General features: G+C 39.8%; 1 protein-coding gene across 3 annotated transcripts in view; it reads left to right on the top strand.

The window, feature by feature from the left end:
• The window catches only part of ttyh2 (tweety family member 2), a 51,100-nt gene that overhangs the window by 26,047 nt on the left and 7,120 nt on the right, over window positions 1-17,933 (top strand). For all 3 annotated transcript variants that reach the window (XM_063894132.1, XM_063894131.1, XM_063894130.1), the window contains exons 4-8: window positions 2,247-2,467; window positions 5,923-6,018; window positions 11,051-11,123; window positions 15,284-15,353; window positions 15,519-15,574. In XM_063894132.1, the coding sequence (XP_063750202.1) occupies window positions 2,247-2,467; window positions 5,923-6,018; window positions 11,051-11,123; window positions 15,284-15,353; window positions 15,519-15,574 (516 nt within the window). The remainder of the gene's footprint in view (window positions 1-2,246; window positions 2,468-5,922; window positions 6,019-11,050; window positions 11,124-15,283; window positions 15,354-15,518; window positions 15,575-17,933) is intronic.

Raw genomic sequence — 17,933 nt, 5'->3', positions numbered from 1 at the left:
TTCTCAACTGCGATTTCTTCTGCTAAATCTGAGGAGGAAGTGGTCTCAATCTGAGATCACTTAACAAACTACAGAGCACAGATACATTGTCCCATGGGTAGGACTGTTGGTTCACAGGGTGATTCCTCCAGCAAACCCAAAACCCTTAGGAACAGCGGGTATAGCTAATGGATTAACCGATTGATAGATGGATGGATTAATGGATATTTTTTGCTCTGCCAGCATGACGTTATATGGGAATGTCAGTCTGACCATTGGTTCACCACTTTGTCCCTGACTGAAGTCTTTCATTAACAATGGAATGGAAATGCATTTAAATATGGTGCACATAAGGGCATTCACAATAATTGCATTGTAGTAATCATTGAGTACTCTTGAAAAGTACTCAAATAGCTGTTATTTCTTAATAGTTGTCTTTTTTTTCCCCCACCAAATAACAATTATCAAATCCTGTCAACAATGTCTCCAATACATACAGTTAAGTGTTAGCTAATGTATGCAGGACCTACAGCAGGCGAGTCCTGGAATGTCTATGAGAGGCTGTTTACAAATGAGCCTCAATCTGATTCTGCTCAACCCAGGCTTGTCTGTGCTGGAGTGCCTGGACAGATTTTCCAAGGATAGTGGATTCTTTTCTTCTCTACTTACCTTGATTTCTGTAATTTAACGAAGCATAACATAGAAGATTCTTGTTCATCAAATTTACTTTCAATAATAACCAAATATGTCTTTGTTTGCTAGAAGGCCACGTCGAAAGATACACTGCTATTTCTTTTAACCTGCATGATGCTAAAAAAACACAATGAGTTTACAACATTGCATTAAAACCACTAGTGCACACAGTCATGGTCTCCAGAGGATGAAGCCTAATGACTTGAATGATCTACTGACTTTCTTTGGCATCACCAGGAAGGTTTTTTATATTCTGAACTTTGTTTGCTACAGATATTCAATGTCCCAAGATGATATATAATGATAGCTTTGGTAATCCTGTAACTTTTAATCTAGAGCAATCATCAATAATTCAATATGTCCAATAGGTTATGACTAAATGTTGGGTTATTAACATTGTAAGCATGCTATCATGTCAAACGAAGATGGTGCACCTCGTTACTATGGCCTACGCTATAAGTATTCTCACTGTGAGCATGTTTGGTTAGAACCACAACTCTGCCTCACACTAGCAAGGCTGTAGAATCTCAGTCTTATTTGCAGTGATCTAGTACTGGTCGAGTGTTGAATGCAGACAGACTATTACTTCTACCCAACCTCCCCTCGCCTCAGCTCCAGCTCCAAGCAAATCCCGTGCCTGACAGACAAGGCAACAATATGAGTGCTCTCTTCAGTGAATGCCAAGTACCCTGAGCTGAATGGAAGTATTTATTACCCTTTTTAATGATCAAATAGCAGGATGTCTCTGTGAATGCCATCTCCCTGTAAACAACGTTTCCCTTCAAGCTAAGTACAGAGACATTAAACCTGAAGAAATGGAAAGGGCCTTTACAGGAGATGTTCACAGTGCAAAGATAATGTGGTCTTGCTGTAGTTGGCCGACGAGGTACACATCTGATAATAATCCCCCTTTGGGAAAGAGCTTACATTATATATGATTAAATGGTGTATACAGATAAACATTAGTGAATCATCAGTTTAGAGAAAAGTCTGATAGGCAACAGCAGTCTTAACTTAAAAAGAAATCTCTCTACTATTTCACCTCTGGGCTCTGTAGTTTTGGCTGTTTTCCAGCTGTTTGCTCAAAGAGGACCTCTTCACTAACACCCACACTCAGTGTTTTAGCTCTCCCACACTGCTCCGCCCACCCACCTCTCTTTACTCTGCAGCACACACCAGCCTTATGTTTGGGTTTACCTAACCTTTGGTCACTTTTTTTTTCCCGGGAAACTTTGTCAGGTGGGAAAGTTGAGCAAAGGCACCCACATATGAAAAGATTCCTTGCTGTGCTCGGCTCTAAGAAGTCGGTCAACACATTATTATTTTAGTAGAAAGGTGGAGGATACAAAAACATTTCTATCTGTTCAAACTCTCATTTTTTTCTGGTGACCGTTTTCACAGAACTAGTTCTTTGCTGTTACCAGAATGAAACTCAATCATCAATTACTTATCAATACATTATAATACCTCAGGAATGGGCCAGTACATTAGCTTGCATGCTTGGTATTCCACTCCCAGCCGCAGTGCTGTTGTACCTATTCCTCTCACGCCTCCTCTCCTCTTCTGCCCTCCAGGTGACTGGCACAATGGGCAGCATGAAGAGTGGCCTGCACCAGCACCTCGCCAGGCTGGACGAGATCTTCGCCACGCGGGGTGACTACGTGCAGACCCTGCAGTTCATGCAGCAGATGGCGGACAACGTGATCAAACAGCTGCTGGGCCTGCCTGACTGGGAGGAGGCTAAAGTGGACCTCGCATCCATCGCTGATCAAACAGCAAGAGTGGAGTACTACAGGTAAGAACAGAGGAAAATGTTGATGTCTGCAGTGCAGGGTGGAATAGTGAACAATTAACAATGCCGTGGATGCTACTGATGTGCACATCTGTAGGAAAACTGTAAGGGAAAAGAGTAGAACGTTTAGGATGTGGATTATGTTGTTTCCTGCGCACATAAATATACATTTTAGGGTAAATCGTGTCCAACATTTTCTGAAAGTTTAAAGCTTTCTCGTGGATTTCTAAATGAAAATGTATAGTCTTACGGATAGAGAATCAGTTTTAGTTCTTAGCTTAAAGTGAAGAATTACTTCAGACTTTTTGCTGCAGAATGCTATTAACAGAATTATAAGAATTTTCACATATGACCCAAATCCTGTTTCATCAGTAGAGATCTGTTACATATAGATAGAGTTATTTATATCTTGTCTCGTGGGAAGATGCTGATCAACCAGAAAAAGACCTTTCACATTTTATGATCATATATAAATGCTACAAATTAACGTTAACTATGCATATAATGGATTATTGGAGATGCAAAATTCATTCAAGCCTATGATATCATGTCTCGATAATGGCTGCGATCACTGAGAAACTTGAACATGCAGTCGAATAGATAATTCATGTTTTCACATAAATGATGACCTGAATACATCACTTGATATTTAGAGGATGGGATGAAATATGTTGTTTGCACGTGTGTATCATCCATTAACTGTCTGTGAATTGAGTAGTCCACTGAGAACATGGTTCTGTGAGGTGTTTGAAATATATATCACCTAAAAAAACGCAGTGCCAATGTTTTAGTCCTTGTGAAGCCTTGATAGTATTTCCGTGGAGTTTGCAGTAACAGACAAGCTGGTGTGTTTGTATTGATCTGCAATGTGACTCCTTTTCTCTGCCAATAATTCAATAAACCACAGAGCTGTGCAATAATAGAGTAAGCAAACCGAGGGCAGACAGCCAGACACTGTAAACTGTTAATGGACTCATTATCTCTGCCTCATGCCCAGACAAATAGCTGTGGTTGTGCTTGCATGTGTGTGAGTTTGTATCTGTCCGTGTGTGTCGTGATGTTTTGGTTTGACTCATCAAAGTGTTGCTGTGTCAGAGTTGGTTGTCCATCTTCAGTGTGTTCATCCTGAAACATTCTGTCTACTCTTCAAACTTGCTTACGAACAAAGAAAGGAATCCAAAGGAGAATTTTAAATAATCCCGCAGTTTTCAGAACATCACTACATTTTTTACACCTTGACTCTGCAACCTCAGATACTTTGAGGACAGTGCTGTCAATGCAAGTTTTTACATTTTATAACACCCTTTTGCACACATTTTATATTTGATCATGGAGTTTATATGCCTAGATTTGACACCAAGGGTTGGGTTGGAATTGCTGTCAGGGAAATTAAACTGTGGAATTAACAACCTAAAGAAGTGCTTATGTGAATAAAACACTGCTTTATATGTTTTGTAAAAAGTAAGAAAACCTTCTCACCTTTTAACTGCATGGATATATGAGTTACTTGTACTCATTTTCTTAATTATACTATTTTACTTATCTGTAATGGTATAAAAAAAAAAGAAAATGTATGGTTTTATGGGCTTTTGAATGGGTTCCTCGGTGAGTGTGTGCACCGGGTCAGCTGGCAGATGCCTCCTCATAAAACCTAGGTGGATGACTGTGACCTCTGACCTCTCTGTTAAGGAAGTTCGATAAAATGCTATTTCCTTTATCATATTTAACCTTTCAAACTGAATCTAGCACATTCAGAACTGCTTCTTGCTTTCCGATACAATTTCTTGCAGACTTACTTTTCTATTATACATTAGTGTAACCCCCTGTAGCAGGGCGCCTCTGTGCAGCACTCAGTTTGACTGTAATTGGATTAAGATGACACAGACAAACACGGTGGCAGTGTCACCCAAGAGGCTCCATGTGCATGTGGATGTCCCAGCTTCTCATGCTGTACAGTGCCAAGAGGGAAAAAGATGAAACAAGGAAGAAAAAACAAGGAGTCGGTGGCGAGGGAAAGAAGGGCGAGTGAGGGAAAAGGGGCTGAAAGGGAAAGAGACAACGGGGAGGGGGAGAGTGGAAAAAAGGAAAGATAGATGAGGGAGATGTAGAAAGGATGCAGTATAGTGATGGAAAAAAAATGGGAGGGAAATAAAATAAATAATTTAGAAGGGAAGAAGAATCTACAAAGTGAGAATGTAAGTGCAGGAGTTATGATGAAAAAGATGCTCAATGATGCCGAAAAAATGAGAAAAAAATCAAAGAAACCTTAATTGGATGTATTGATACATCCAAGTGCATAGGTGATATAGAGGCCCCTACCCCCATTTGTTTCACAGCATGAAACATTCAGCCATATGGAAATGAGTCCATTCATTATTAACCATCTGGACAGGCTTTCTGTGTGTCCGGTCCCAGACTGACCACTGCCCACCTAACAGATGGATTCACTGGGGAGGGCAATACTGGACAGGATTATACCCTCAAGCATCAACACACACCTCAGATGACAGCATGTGCCTGTTGATGTTAAAATAAGTGGGTCAATATAACGTTTTAGTTTTCAACCCCTCAAGAAAAACGATTCTTTAAATAGAAAATGGTAAATATCACCAGCCAGTTAGCTAAGCTAACAAAAGCCAACATTATCTCCAAGAGTTTGTTGAAAACGCTGGTTGAAAATGATGTCTCTAACTGAATTGTATGCTTCCACTTGACTCCTTTCAGTAAAAGGAACCATGTCATAGATATAATGACACTTACAAACATGGTATTGCGCAAAAGCTACATCTCAAAAGCAAACAGTCAGAATCCTTAGCAGTTAATAACAAATGTAGAAGAAAACTTTGTTCTTGTTTGGCCGTTTAGCTAGTTAACCTTAGTATGATGGTGCAATATTATTAATGAAAAGATATGTTTGAAATGTTATTTAAATGTTATATATCCCTGTATAAATACATACACATTAATAAAGCCCACATGGGATTTCACTGGAGTATAAACTAACTCAAATCAGATAAAGAACCATGTCAAAGTTGCTATGTTAGCTTACTTTTTACTGTGTCGGCTAGTAAGCAGGGCACGCTACGTTTGCAGTCTCAAGCGCAGGTACTGAAATAAACACTGTATAATCCATACCTGATACTATTGTTATTCTATTTTTGTCTTATATTAATATAGTTGAAGTATAAGACCACCACCTTCAACAGTCTGAGAAATCCTTACTTGACATAATGTGCTGTGCATAGTTACAGTTGCCTTGTTACGATATTAAAATAAGTTTTGCAAACCTTAGTCAACTAAGGTAGAGTTATACATTATAGGAACCATTGCAATAACTACATCAATAACACCTGGCTTACATGAAACCGGCGTTTCCTTTGAACAAAATTCAACCCCCTTTGCCAAAAAAGACATTTCCCAGCAGCACTATAATTTTCTCTCTCTGTCTGTCCCTGCAGGTGGCTCACCTACCTGCTGATCCTCATCCTGGACCTGATCATCTGCTTGCTGGCCTGTCTGGGCCTGGCCAAGCAGTCTCGCTGGCTACTTACCACGTGAGTTTCATACACTCTGTTAAACATATCGATTCAAACAAATGCAAGAGCAACATTTTAGTTTTATGTGTGATCTTCTGAGAGTGAAAACAATATCAAGGGCAGGATGTATGAGGAGTGGATATGGAGGTTAGCAGACTGAATAAATCCCAACTAACTGGGAACATTCATTTAGTTGTGGTCACTTTGACTCACACAGCAGCTGCTACAGCATGTTGCAATGTGAAGCTGAGCTTACACAATAGTCACTTTTTCAAGTCAGCTACTAGGTTATTTATTGTACATTATATAAGCCAAAACCGAGCCCCAACTATATTTTCGGTTAGATTCACTTTACTTCATATATGTATAAAGAAAAACTGCATCTTAAACGTTGAAAGCTTTAGATTGGAGTTCGTACATCTATTGTGGCAGGTAAATACCCTCTCATACACATCTTATTCACAGCGCGATCATTTTAAGAAAAATAACCGATGCAGTGCCTTAAATTAATATTTAGTTCCAAACAGGAACAACATTCAACATATATGATATTTTGAGAATAAGATGTATGAATATGAGTTGGTGTAGAAATAGAGAGAGGGAGCTGGAGGCAGGAGTTCTTCTCATGGGAAATTGCGAAATCCAGTTTTGGATCATGTCCTTGTACAAACACTGCCCTGCGAGCCTTGCTGTAATTCACTTGCCTTACAGCATTGCCAGCAGTAGGTTGAATTTACTCTCAGTCTTTCTGTGTCAAAAGCTCTCTGTACAAATTGTATTTGAGAGCTGTGGAGAGATGGGAGCAAAGCCATTTGATGTTATCAACAATACAACTTCCTAAAGATTGTTACTCCAGTTTAACACTCGACCTGCTTTAAATGGCCTCAGACATACAATAAATCACATTTAATAACAGTATGATTTCTCTTGACCCTGGTATGGTACTTAATTAATTATTAAGCTTTTTATTTTTAGGCTTCTTTTCAGGTTCATATTTTATTGATATTGCCTTTATGAGTGATGGAACACATAATGAATAAAAACAGCACATGCAGGGTATTAAAAAGTAAAACATAGCAAGAGATTTTTTGACGATTTCCTATAGATAGGAAACAATAATATAATTGCTGTTTTTACGTGGGTTGGGGAGGCAGGAAGTGGACAGGATATTGGTATAAATGATGCCACAAAAAGAACTCCCACACATCAAAATACATGTTACAAGGAAAGATGACATAACAAGCGATGATAAATGGCACACAAATACTTTACTGTATGTACACTTTTTTACATGCCGTGCTCCTTTAATCTCCTTACAGCATCAAAGTGTATCCATATAGACTGGAATGTGATTTTTTTTCTGCTCTAAAGGAGCTTTTCACAGGGTACGAAATCAACCCGGTCTCCATTCATCAAGCCAAGTGTTGCTCTGTCTCTCTCAATCAGTCAGTTCAGGGTGTGAGCTCCACTAAATTTGCCCTACTAACCACAAACCCACCCCCACCACACTTTTCCACCTCCTCTGCACACACAAGATGAGTCAGTGTCAAGAGTGTCTGCCCTCCCAATGCATAGATTCTTCCAGTAGAGTGGAAGTGGTTGGAGACTTTCCGCAGAAGATTATACTCTTGGGGCCTGTCGGCTCTTCCTGGTGCTATTAACAGGCTGGCTGGGTGTTAGCATGACACACAATAAAAGCTTCGACAAGAAGACGCATTCATAGACCTTTCTGTTGCCTGTTTCTATTTGGAATATAGTTGGTCTTTTGCTTCTGTATCTTTATTGTTGATTTTTCAATTAGAGCACTGCAAACACTGTCCATCTGCTTCCATTGCATTGGGATGGTGGGAGAAATCTCAGAAACTGACATTGCAAAACCCTAGTTCATAACGAAGCTTCTATCAGGTGAACTGAACTTTATAATGTCTTGATATAAACACAACCTGTACCCAAGCCTAATTTTATGGATTGCACAATGCCGGGCTTCTCATGCATAAGAAAATAAATGAGGAAAAAAAACAAATCTCCCTGGAGGACAGAAATCATTTTAACTGTCATGAGCAAGGACTTACACCAAGAAGAATTGGCATTTGAACAAAAATGCACATGAGTGGGTTGTCCTGAAATTATAATGAAACACAATCGCAGCATTGGTAAGAATGGAGAAGAAAAATGAACACCGGCTGCCTGAAGGACGTGGTAATTGTTTTCTGCAATAAACATTTTGAAATGGCAGCTGAGTTCAGCAATTGGTATCACACCTGTGCAGTTCAAATATGTTCTTCCTCAATATAAGGGTGTTGTTCATCCTAGAAGGTGATTTTAGTTTGAAACCAGGTGAATAAACAAATAAAGGTCCAGAAGAATATTACCCTAGAAAGTTTACCACCAAGGCAACCTTGTCTTTTTATATTCTACTAATTTGCAACGGAGTTTATGGTGTACCACAGGGAAGTGTACTCAGAACATTGGTGTTCTGCATCTTTATGTTCAGACATACTGTGTAGGAGATATACATTCCCTAAAGAACATTGCACTCTCATTTCACTCAGTTTTAATACACATATAATGATTATTTGTATATCTTTTTTTTTCACTTAAGAAGAAAATGTACTTCCCACTCTGATTTAATTAAGAGTGACTTGACCTCAGCCATTGAGTGTGCATTCGCTGGCATTATCTGCCCTGTTCATTGGCCTCTGTGACTTTTTCACTTGAATTGCTTTGCGTTATGTTTACACCCGATTGCCTGCCATTCAGTGTAGCTTATTGAATCCCCTTTGCCAACCAGAGCAAAAAACAGCAGTTGCTCGGCTTCTGCTGATGTTGAGGAGGAGTTCAGAGGGCATTCCTCCCTTTTGCTTGCTCATCCAATGTCAAAGTGTTTTAAAGAAACTCACACAGTCCAGTACCACACCCTGCAACAGCATAACTGTCAAATAGGCATTGCAACTTTAAAAGTCTCAAAATATTATGTCATTTACAGGAATTAAAGTATAAATTACAGAAAAGCCAGAACTAATACAGACAGATTGATTGAGTTAGTAACATATGCCATATACATGTAGGTGTGTGCATGTGTGTGTAGGTGTTCACAGATGCATGAACACAAAAAGCTAGTAGACACATTCAGTAAAAAATTAGGTACAGAAACATTTTCGAGGAACTCAACAATATACTTTCTATGTAACTATATGTAGATCAATACAGACATTAGTGTGGTAAAAAACACTCAACCAGTAAGACAGTTGAGCAACCTTTGCATCTGTTCTGCTTCCTGATTTTAAATCAAGTTGGGACGCTTTGCTCTCATTCCCTTCTATTTCCTTGCTAAGTGTCAGGGCACAGCAGGCTCCGTATGTCAGAGAGGAGGTTGACAGACTAGAGTGAAAACTGATAAACAGAGCAGCAGAAGGCAGAGAAAGATAGGGGAGACAGGGTGGAGGGAAAGTGAAGAAATGTAATAAAGAATAAAGAATAAGTACACAAGTTGTGGCTTGTAAGTGTCAATGATTGGAGTTTAGTATCTTCTCAGCACATTGGGAATTCGATTCTCCAGGGTGAGTGTAAAAAAAATAACAGGCCCTAGACATGCACACCAAGTTTATGTAATAGCAGGTGACATGCTGTAAAGGGAGTATCTGGAAAGTGCCACAGTGTTGAAATCAGGAGGAGTTTATTGGATTTCCTAGAGATTATTTCAACCAATTAGCTGATCTATGATAGGGCAACTGTTCATCTTTTAATGGCTATTGATCTTCTGCTGTACACACACTGACAGACCCATCAATGCCCCCCTGCATGTGGAGATTATCACCCTAAACCCCCCAATCCATGTCCTTTTATGTCATTTTCTGATAGTATAAGATCATCAGGGAGGGAGCCCACTGTAAAATAAAACCACATGTTAATGTCCTCATTGATACAGGCAACAGTCACCCACCCAGGTGGTGCCGTAATCTAATGTGGGCCAGCAGAGCGGGTATGCACGTTCCTCGGTACATAAAGCCTCATTTATGCGAAACGATTTTCAGGCTACAGAATCAACCCCCACAGAATAAAAACATGACCTCTGACTTCTTCTGTTGATGACAGGACAATGAGCTCACCACTCCTGCCCCTAAGGGCTCACGCTGTTTCCTTTCAATAACAGTAACTGCTCCATCTGCGTCACTGTACTCCCGCTGTAGGACGCTGATAGTGATATTTTCACTTTCTTGCTTTAGTTTTGAGTTTGTCCATCTGTATTTATTATAGATGTTGTCGCACATATTACATCATGTTATTTCTTTTCATGTTTTATGAAAATATGAATAGGATGATAGGAGTCGCTTGTGGTGACAAACCCATAAAGAATTTTCAATCAATTCTTCATTTTCTCAGCTTAATGGAGCTTTATAGCTTCTTGCTTTTTTAGTTTTTTTCCTGGCTTGTAATGTACTGTTTTGGTTCTCATCAGCTTCTAGGGTAAAATAAATACTCAACTCTTCTCTAAATACCCAACTATTACCTTTCAGGTCAACATAGTGCAGTCAATTTAAAAGCAAACATTTTTTTGTTTAAAAAAGTAGCTCAAATTGTCCTAGTGGGCACAAAAAAAAATGCAAATCAATGCTAATGCTGTGTTTGGCTGTGGATAGGCATTTTTTCTGCTAACAAGTTTAGCATACAAACTTACAAGGTCGTCATATGTCATTATTTTGTTTACAAATTGTTGGTGCGGTGCCAACAAAAACAGGTGGCCAAAAATAATATTGCAGGTTTAAATGACAAACCCTTGGTACACTCCCTGTTTTCTAATGATGCAGTTTTAGAAAGAAAGGGTGGTCATCCTGTAATCAATAAAAAAAAAAATAGGAACAATCTCAGATCAAAGTGGGACAAGTAGTGTTGATCATTCCTCATTGTGTTTCAATCGTACAATACTTCACATAGACAAATAGCGAGCTTTACCGAGCCATCATTTCCTTGTTGCTAAGTCTTCTGCATGTGATTCAGTAATATGTTCTGAGCTGCACTGTGACCTTTTTGTTGCTTTGTGTCCCTGCAGGATGATGGTGTTTGGAGTGCTGACGCTGGTCCTGAGCTGGACCTCTCTGGGAGCTGACCTGGCGACTGCTGTGGTGAGCTGCTTCACGCTGCTTAGCTTTCTCACCCGACTGACTTGCTTACCCAATATAAAATAGTGTAAACTGGTCTGCAATTAATTCTTGTCCTGCCTGGCAGTGGTGATGAATTGCTTTAACGCACACTGCACTTAACAAATGTCTTTCAATGTGTAAGGGGTAAGGGAAGAGAGATGATGCTGCACATGTTCATATACCTGCATGAGTATGGATGCGTTTTAAATATCTGCAGTGTGTCATTAAAAATATGATGATAAAACAATTCTCAACAATGAGAGCACATCCCAGCAAAATGTTTCCACCCATAGTCTCAGTGACATATGTGTACTTATTTCCCAAAATGCTTACAAATTGTGCACTGTGTTGCATTTGCATCTAACCTTTTCATCCAAAATAATGCATATTTGAGCTCAACAGCTGCTAATCAAGGATCCTTCCATCTTTTTAGCTTTCTCAGAAAAATATGTGTCATCATAAAAAGGTATTAGTGCTTTCTTACTGCCCAATCTCAAAATTCTTCTGATCTTGGTTTGTCTTTCTGTCCCCTCATACGCTTTTGAGCTCTGCTGTCAAACGGCTCACTGCTGAAAATAGACCAACGAAAAGAATAAAATCGCAAACTCAAACCTTGTCAGCGTTATAATACAAACCTGATTCACCTGAGTCTAAGATTATGACAACACAAATCCTATTGCTGCTTTTAATCATGCTGATTAGGTGAATAATTTCACTGTTTTTCTCTTTTATGGCTCTCAAAAAAACGCACAGTTGTTTAAGTGAGAGGGTTACGGATAAGATGGTTATGCGAAAATGGAGAGATGCATTTGAAAGAGTATCAGATTCATGTGCACTGGAGTTCGACTCACCTGCCTCAGGCCTATGTGCTATTTTTCTCAGTTTTTTTGTGGGTGTTGTGTTTTGACTCGAGGCGGTGGAGGATTGTTAACAAGAGATCATTTAAGTTGGAGATAATGAGCATGGAGTAGAAAGCAGCAGGAGGTGTGAGCAGATCATATGCGTTCTATGGAGTAACTATTCTCTGGTTTCATCCTTCTCTTTCATCTAGCAATGTTAATGTCTCCTTTACAAGTCTACACTATCGGTGGTCTACATTTGCATGGTAGACGGTTGAAACCCTGGTGATATCAAAGCTAGAAAAACGACAGTTACCGTCCCAAACCCCGCAAAAATGTAATGTTGAATATGCTGCATCAAAATCAAAAGGGGTTCCTTCTCTGGGGAGCAAATGTAATGGAAATCCAGCCATTACCTAGCTGAAAAGTAGAGTGTTTGGGCTTTGTGGCCCTTTAAAGGAGCAAGAAAGCATCACATACATGTCATGGTAATCCGTTTTTTTATTTTTCAAACTGTTTGTTAACAAGTAGGCATTGTTGCCTGTAGGAAATCCTCAAATGACCATGAATATCTGCAGCCACCTTTTCCAGACCCAAGTGTTTGTGAATTTTGTAACAGCTTGACAAAAAAATGATAAGGGGTTCGTTTGAAAATCTTTGGAAATGTCCATCAGTGCTTGTTGTATTGTAGCCACTTGATAACTGACAGAAATCAAAACAAAACCCTGCCATTTATCGTGGCCTGTTGTGTAAGCTGTCTGTTTCGTGGTGTTTGACTACTGCTGACCTCAACTGCACTGTATGGTTAACTGCCAATGGGTCCACTGTTCTCTGCCTGAGAGCAAACATGGAGGTTAAAAGGGCTTCATAATTGGTGAGGCAGGGATACAAACAGCTGTGAACAAAGCAATTACATCAACAGTCAGCAGATGCTCCTTCATTTTTCAGACATCATGCTTTTGTCTCAACTGTGTTTGCATTGTTTGTCTTCTTAATTGGGTGTTAATGTGAGTGGTACATGCCTGTAAATGCAGTGTGAGTAACCAGGCTTAACGAAGGTTATACAGACACTGTGTTTGTGTCAGTTCACCTCCTGGGCCCTGCTGTGGTGCCCTTGAGCAAGGCACTGGACACCTCCAATCCCCCTCCCCATTGCTCCCCGGGCGCTGCACGATAGCTGCCCACTGCTCCTAGTACTAGGATGGGTTAAATGCAGAGGACCAATTTCAATGTGTGTGCTCTGCTGTGTGCATGTATGTGACTAATAAAGAGGGTTTCATCCTCCGATTCTATCTATCTATCTTCTATTTGTGTGTGTATGTGTTTTTACTGCTCTGTGACTCACGGACTGCATTGCTCTGAATAAGAATGACTCTAGTCATATATACAGTATATGACACTCTGTAGGGCTGTCACTCGATTCATCATGTTGTGTATGAAATATTGGAAGAATGCCAAGGTGATGCTTTCATAAGAGCTTATTTTGTCCGAATAGAAGTCGAAAACCGTAGATCTTCCATAAAAATCGATATATGCAGCAAATGTTTACATTGGAGAAGCTGGAACCTATGATTGTTTGCTTTATAGATGTTCAAATATTCTGAAATTGCAGTGAATTTTTTGCCACCGGAATAATTGGACTAATACAGCCTTGGAAGATTTTGCTTTTATTTTACTGCATTTCCTGGTTTAACTCCAACTGTTGACACCAATCATTCATCTGTGGGAGTTTTGGTGGCTGCAGTCTATAGCAAACCCTGGACAGGTCATCAGTCTACTGCGGAATAAAATAAATGACGTGCACACATGCGCCTCACTCTCCACTTGAACTGGCTTTAATGGTTTTGCCCTGAACTTGTCAGGAGCATGCAAGCAACAGTGGACACCTTAAAAGCATTAAAACCTGCTTAAACATACCATTGCCATCCAAACAATGTGTGAAGATCATCCTCCTTACCCAGGTTTTAACTTTTAAAAATGTACTTACTACAGCTGCCAGTCTGCTGTGCCCCACTTAAAATCAGAACTAGTTTTGTTGCTCTAATGATGTCAGGCACCCTCCACATTGGGAGCAACCCAGCATGCCAGTGTGGCCTATTAGTGTTCACACTGTGCGTATGTCTTCCTGAGCATCTTTTGGTGATGCAACTATTCCTGTTCAGATATGCATGTTGGAAAGAGCTTCAAAAGTGGATGGATGAAAAATTATCAACTGCTACTTTGGTTAGCGATTGTGTAATGTTTTAAACAAAATATGTCAGACGTGTTTTCAGCCTATCAAACAGGAGGATTCTGTATTTTCTCTGTTTAATATCACGTGAATATCTTTGTGTTTTTTTTACTTACTGACAAAAGAAGACATGAGTAAGTAACAACTTTGAACTAGATTAGTGTAGAAAACAATCAGCAGAATAATAGAAAATGAAAATAATCGTTGGTTGCGCTGCTTATGTCCTTAACTGACTCCTATTGTGTGTGTCGACATGGGAATCTTCAAATTGTGTGTGTGTGTGTGTGTGTGTGTGTGTGTGTGTGTGTGTGTGTGTGTGTGTGTGTGTGTGTGTGTGTGTGTGTGTGTGTGTGTGTGTGTGTGTGTGTGTGTGTGTGTGTGTGTGTGTGTGTGTGTGTGTGTGTGTGTGTGTGTGTGTGTGTGTGTGTGTGTGTGTGTGGGCTGCAGTTCAGTTCTTTAGTACACAGTAAATGAATGCATAATGAATGCACCCCTCTGCAGAACTCTTAATTACAGACAGCAGGAAGTCGGAACTCTGCATTCTCAGAGAATCACTGCTTTCCCTTCAGGAATTCTAACTAATTTACTCCTGAATTGCAGAGCTCCTTCATCTCCCTTGTGTCTTAACAAACCAGCTTGGTCTACACTCATTGTATCTCATCTGTGTGCGGGGCTCATTAGCTGCCCCCCCTCAGAGAAAGTAAAGCTACAGGCAGTGTGTTTGACCTGAGCCCGGGGGACATTTAACATGCAGTTTGGAGGCGACCACTGCCCTTCAGTTTTGTTATTTGTCAAATCCAGGTTTCTTGTTACCACTGTGCTGTGGAGTGAAATGGGTTGATATACTGTAGCAGAACTGAAAAATATTATTTTCTCGACATGTAAAAGTGTATTATAAGAGCAGTTTCATCTCTTGTTTGACTCAAAAGCTTGATGTCAAAGTGTTAATACATTGTTAATGTTGCCTAGAGTATTTGACCTTCTCTTCCTGAATGTTTCTTTATTAATTTATATTAAAAATCATTCATTTTAATTAGTTTTCTGCTCTTACACGTCTCCTGTTTTGATTCCAGGGCACAAGTGATTTCTGCGTATCCCCTGACAAGTTCCTCCTGAGCCAGACGAAGGGAGTCATCGGCACTGGTGAGTTTCATTGTGAATCATATGAATAATTTTCTGTAAATGGAGTTGTAATTATAAGAGCATAAAGCTGTGGGCATGACACTAATTACCCTTAAGTAGAAGTAGGAAATTACAGTTCAATGTGCATTTAATCTGCTTCCTTTGCCTGTTTATGTGTTTTCACAGATATTGTTCATTACTACCTTTACTGCAACCAGACCCTCTCCAACCCCTTCCAGCAGGTAGGAAACAGGATGCTGCACTCTCCTGATCATTGACTTTTGTGTGCTTGTATATGACTTACAGATCATAGCATATCTACATGTTGAAGCTTAAAACACCTAATATCGTTGTCATTGGTATTTTTTACTGGGAATTTTTTTATATTCTACAATTACAAACATACACTGAAATGTATTTTACAACAAATAAAATATGTTTTCTTTTAGGACATTTTTCATATCTGTATCTGAGCCTATATACCACACTTCTATGGGAAATCTGCACTGGTTTTCGTCCTTTTTTGTGCAAAGTAAATCAAACTGGGAAATAGATCAGTGTTGAATAGATATTTTCCCTAATAAGTCACTATGTTAAAAACATTTCCGGATTCAAATCAAGACGTACAAGTGACACAAATTTCATAAACGGACAAATTAATGTTTATCTTTTACTATTTCAAACGTGATGCTTTACATTTTGGTCAGTACTCCAAGTAATATTACTACTATAAAAACTAATTTCTTTGGTTTCCAATACCCAGCCCAAAGTCTTTTAAACTTTTACTTTGCCATAATTATATAATATGTGCCTTAAGAATATAAATGTACAGGTAAAACAAATTATTTAATAGATATATGCTAAATCCTCGCTGCAGCCCTGTGTCTAGGTTACACAAACCCATTGTTAAAATAGGATTTAAATGATTGTATTTAAAATGGGAGCAGGTCCTGACTACATAATAAAACACAGTCATTTAAACACTTTATTGTCTTGTGTAAGCTAGATGTTTTGAAACTGTTCACCTCGTCTTGTGACCTGTAATTCACTTAATCAGTGATGGATGGGGTTTTGTTTCTCCTCTCATGTTCCATCTTTGTCAAACTCTTCCTCTCTATCTAGCGCTGCCTGTCTGATTTACATCCTTTACTTCACCTCACAGTACTGACTGAACGTTAGAAAATTGCAAATCATCCAACCCTATCTTCCACGCTGTCACACCATCATTTTTGTATTACTCTCTGAAAGAAAACAAGCCACAACATGCCAACATTTGCCAAAAGCCCCCAAAAACAAAAGCTATAGGTACAACCAGATCTCTTCTGAGGTTCAGTGCGGTGACTCTTCACAGACACAGAAGAGATACTGTGGGTCATATCACTGGCTTCCCTGCTGACATCAGTTAGTGGTGAAGTCAAATTCTGCAAGCTGTGGTCCAGCGGAGCTCAAATCTTATTATCTGGCTCCATGCCCCGAGGAAAACAAGAGCACAGCAGCAGCGGAGGGCAGACCGTCAACCCGCCTGGTAAACAAAGTCAGCGCGTTTTTCTCCGCCACACAAATACCCAACAGGTGCAAAGTTCACTATCGAGCTGCCAGATACAGGGCTTCACAGTGAATGGGAAACATACAAACTTTCTCTCTTGTTTTCTCAGCCTGACTCGCAGCAGTGCCTGTTATTTCTGCCCTGCTCCGTGCCCTCGCTCTGGAGCATTACTCCTGAGTCAACTTGTTTCCACAGCTCTTTTTCTATTCCTATCAACGTCAGTTCTCTCCTTTCCTTACTGTCCTCCTCCATCCACTTTCTATGTACTTTATTTGGAACAAAACTCACCCAAGCTTACAAAAAAAAAGAATCTGATCAGGCGGTTAGATAGACTCAAGAGAGAGCACAATGGACAGTTGTGCAGATGCAGAAATGTCAGATCATAGGAAAGCAATTACATTTATGGATGGTTGAGGGAATTGACCATATCCTGTATCAATTTAACATTGAGCTGCAGGCCAGTAAAGCTTCCCAAGCTACTCTTCTAAGGTTGGATGACTGTGAAGATACCATTTTACTTTGGAGATGTGACAAAATCTCAATATCGCCTAGGGCAGCCAATGGGCTAGAACCGGCCCTGCGCTTGAATGTTAATTTAAAAAAAGATGCTGTCTCTCATGCAGGTTGTGACTATCCGCTTACTCTACATCGCAGTGAATGTAGGGGCTTCTTTTGCCCCCTGTTGGTGGGAACCTAAATCTACAATAATTAAAGAAACAAACTACTTTTTGTATCAGTTCAGAGCCTCAAAAAGCTTCTATTTATCAAATGTTTTTGTCTGTGTGTTTTTCTTGTGCTTATGTTTTAAGTTCAGAATCATAATCAGAAACAGGTTTATTGCCAAGTAGGTTAACACAGACGAGGAAATGTTTTTGTTGCAGTTGCATTGTGTGCATTAATGTGATGCATCGAGTCTATGATGTGGCTGGGGGTCAGTGCCTGGGCTTTGTTGATGAGGCCGGTAGCGGAAGGTAAGAAACTGTTCAGGTGCCGAGAGGTTTTGGTCCTGATGGAGCACAGCCTCCTGCCAGAGGGGAGCAGGGTAAACTGTTTAT

The sequence above is a fragment of the Eleginops maclovinus genome, chromosome 10 (assembly GCF_036324505.1).
Source record: "Eleginops maclovinus isolate JMC-PN-2008 ecotype Puerto Natales chromosome 10, JC_Emac_rtc_rv5, whole genome shotgun sequence".
In the NCBI taxonomy this organism is placed as follows: domain Eukaryota; kingdom Metazoa; phylum Chordata; class Actinopteri; order Perciformes; family Eleginopidae; genus Eleginops; species Eleginops maclovinus.
Note: the sequence above shows the minus strand (reverse complement) of the source record. Positions and strands in the feature narration are given on the sequence as shown.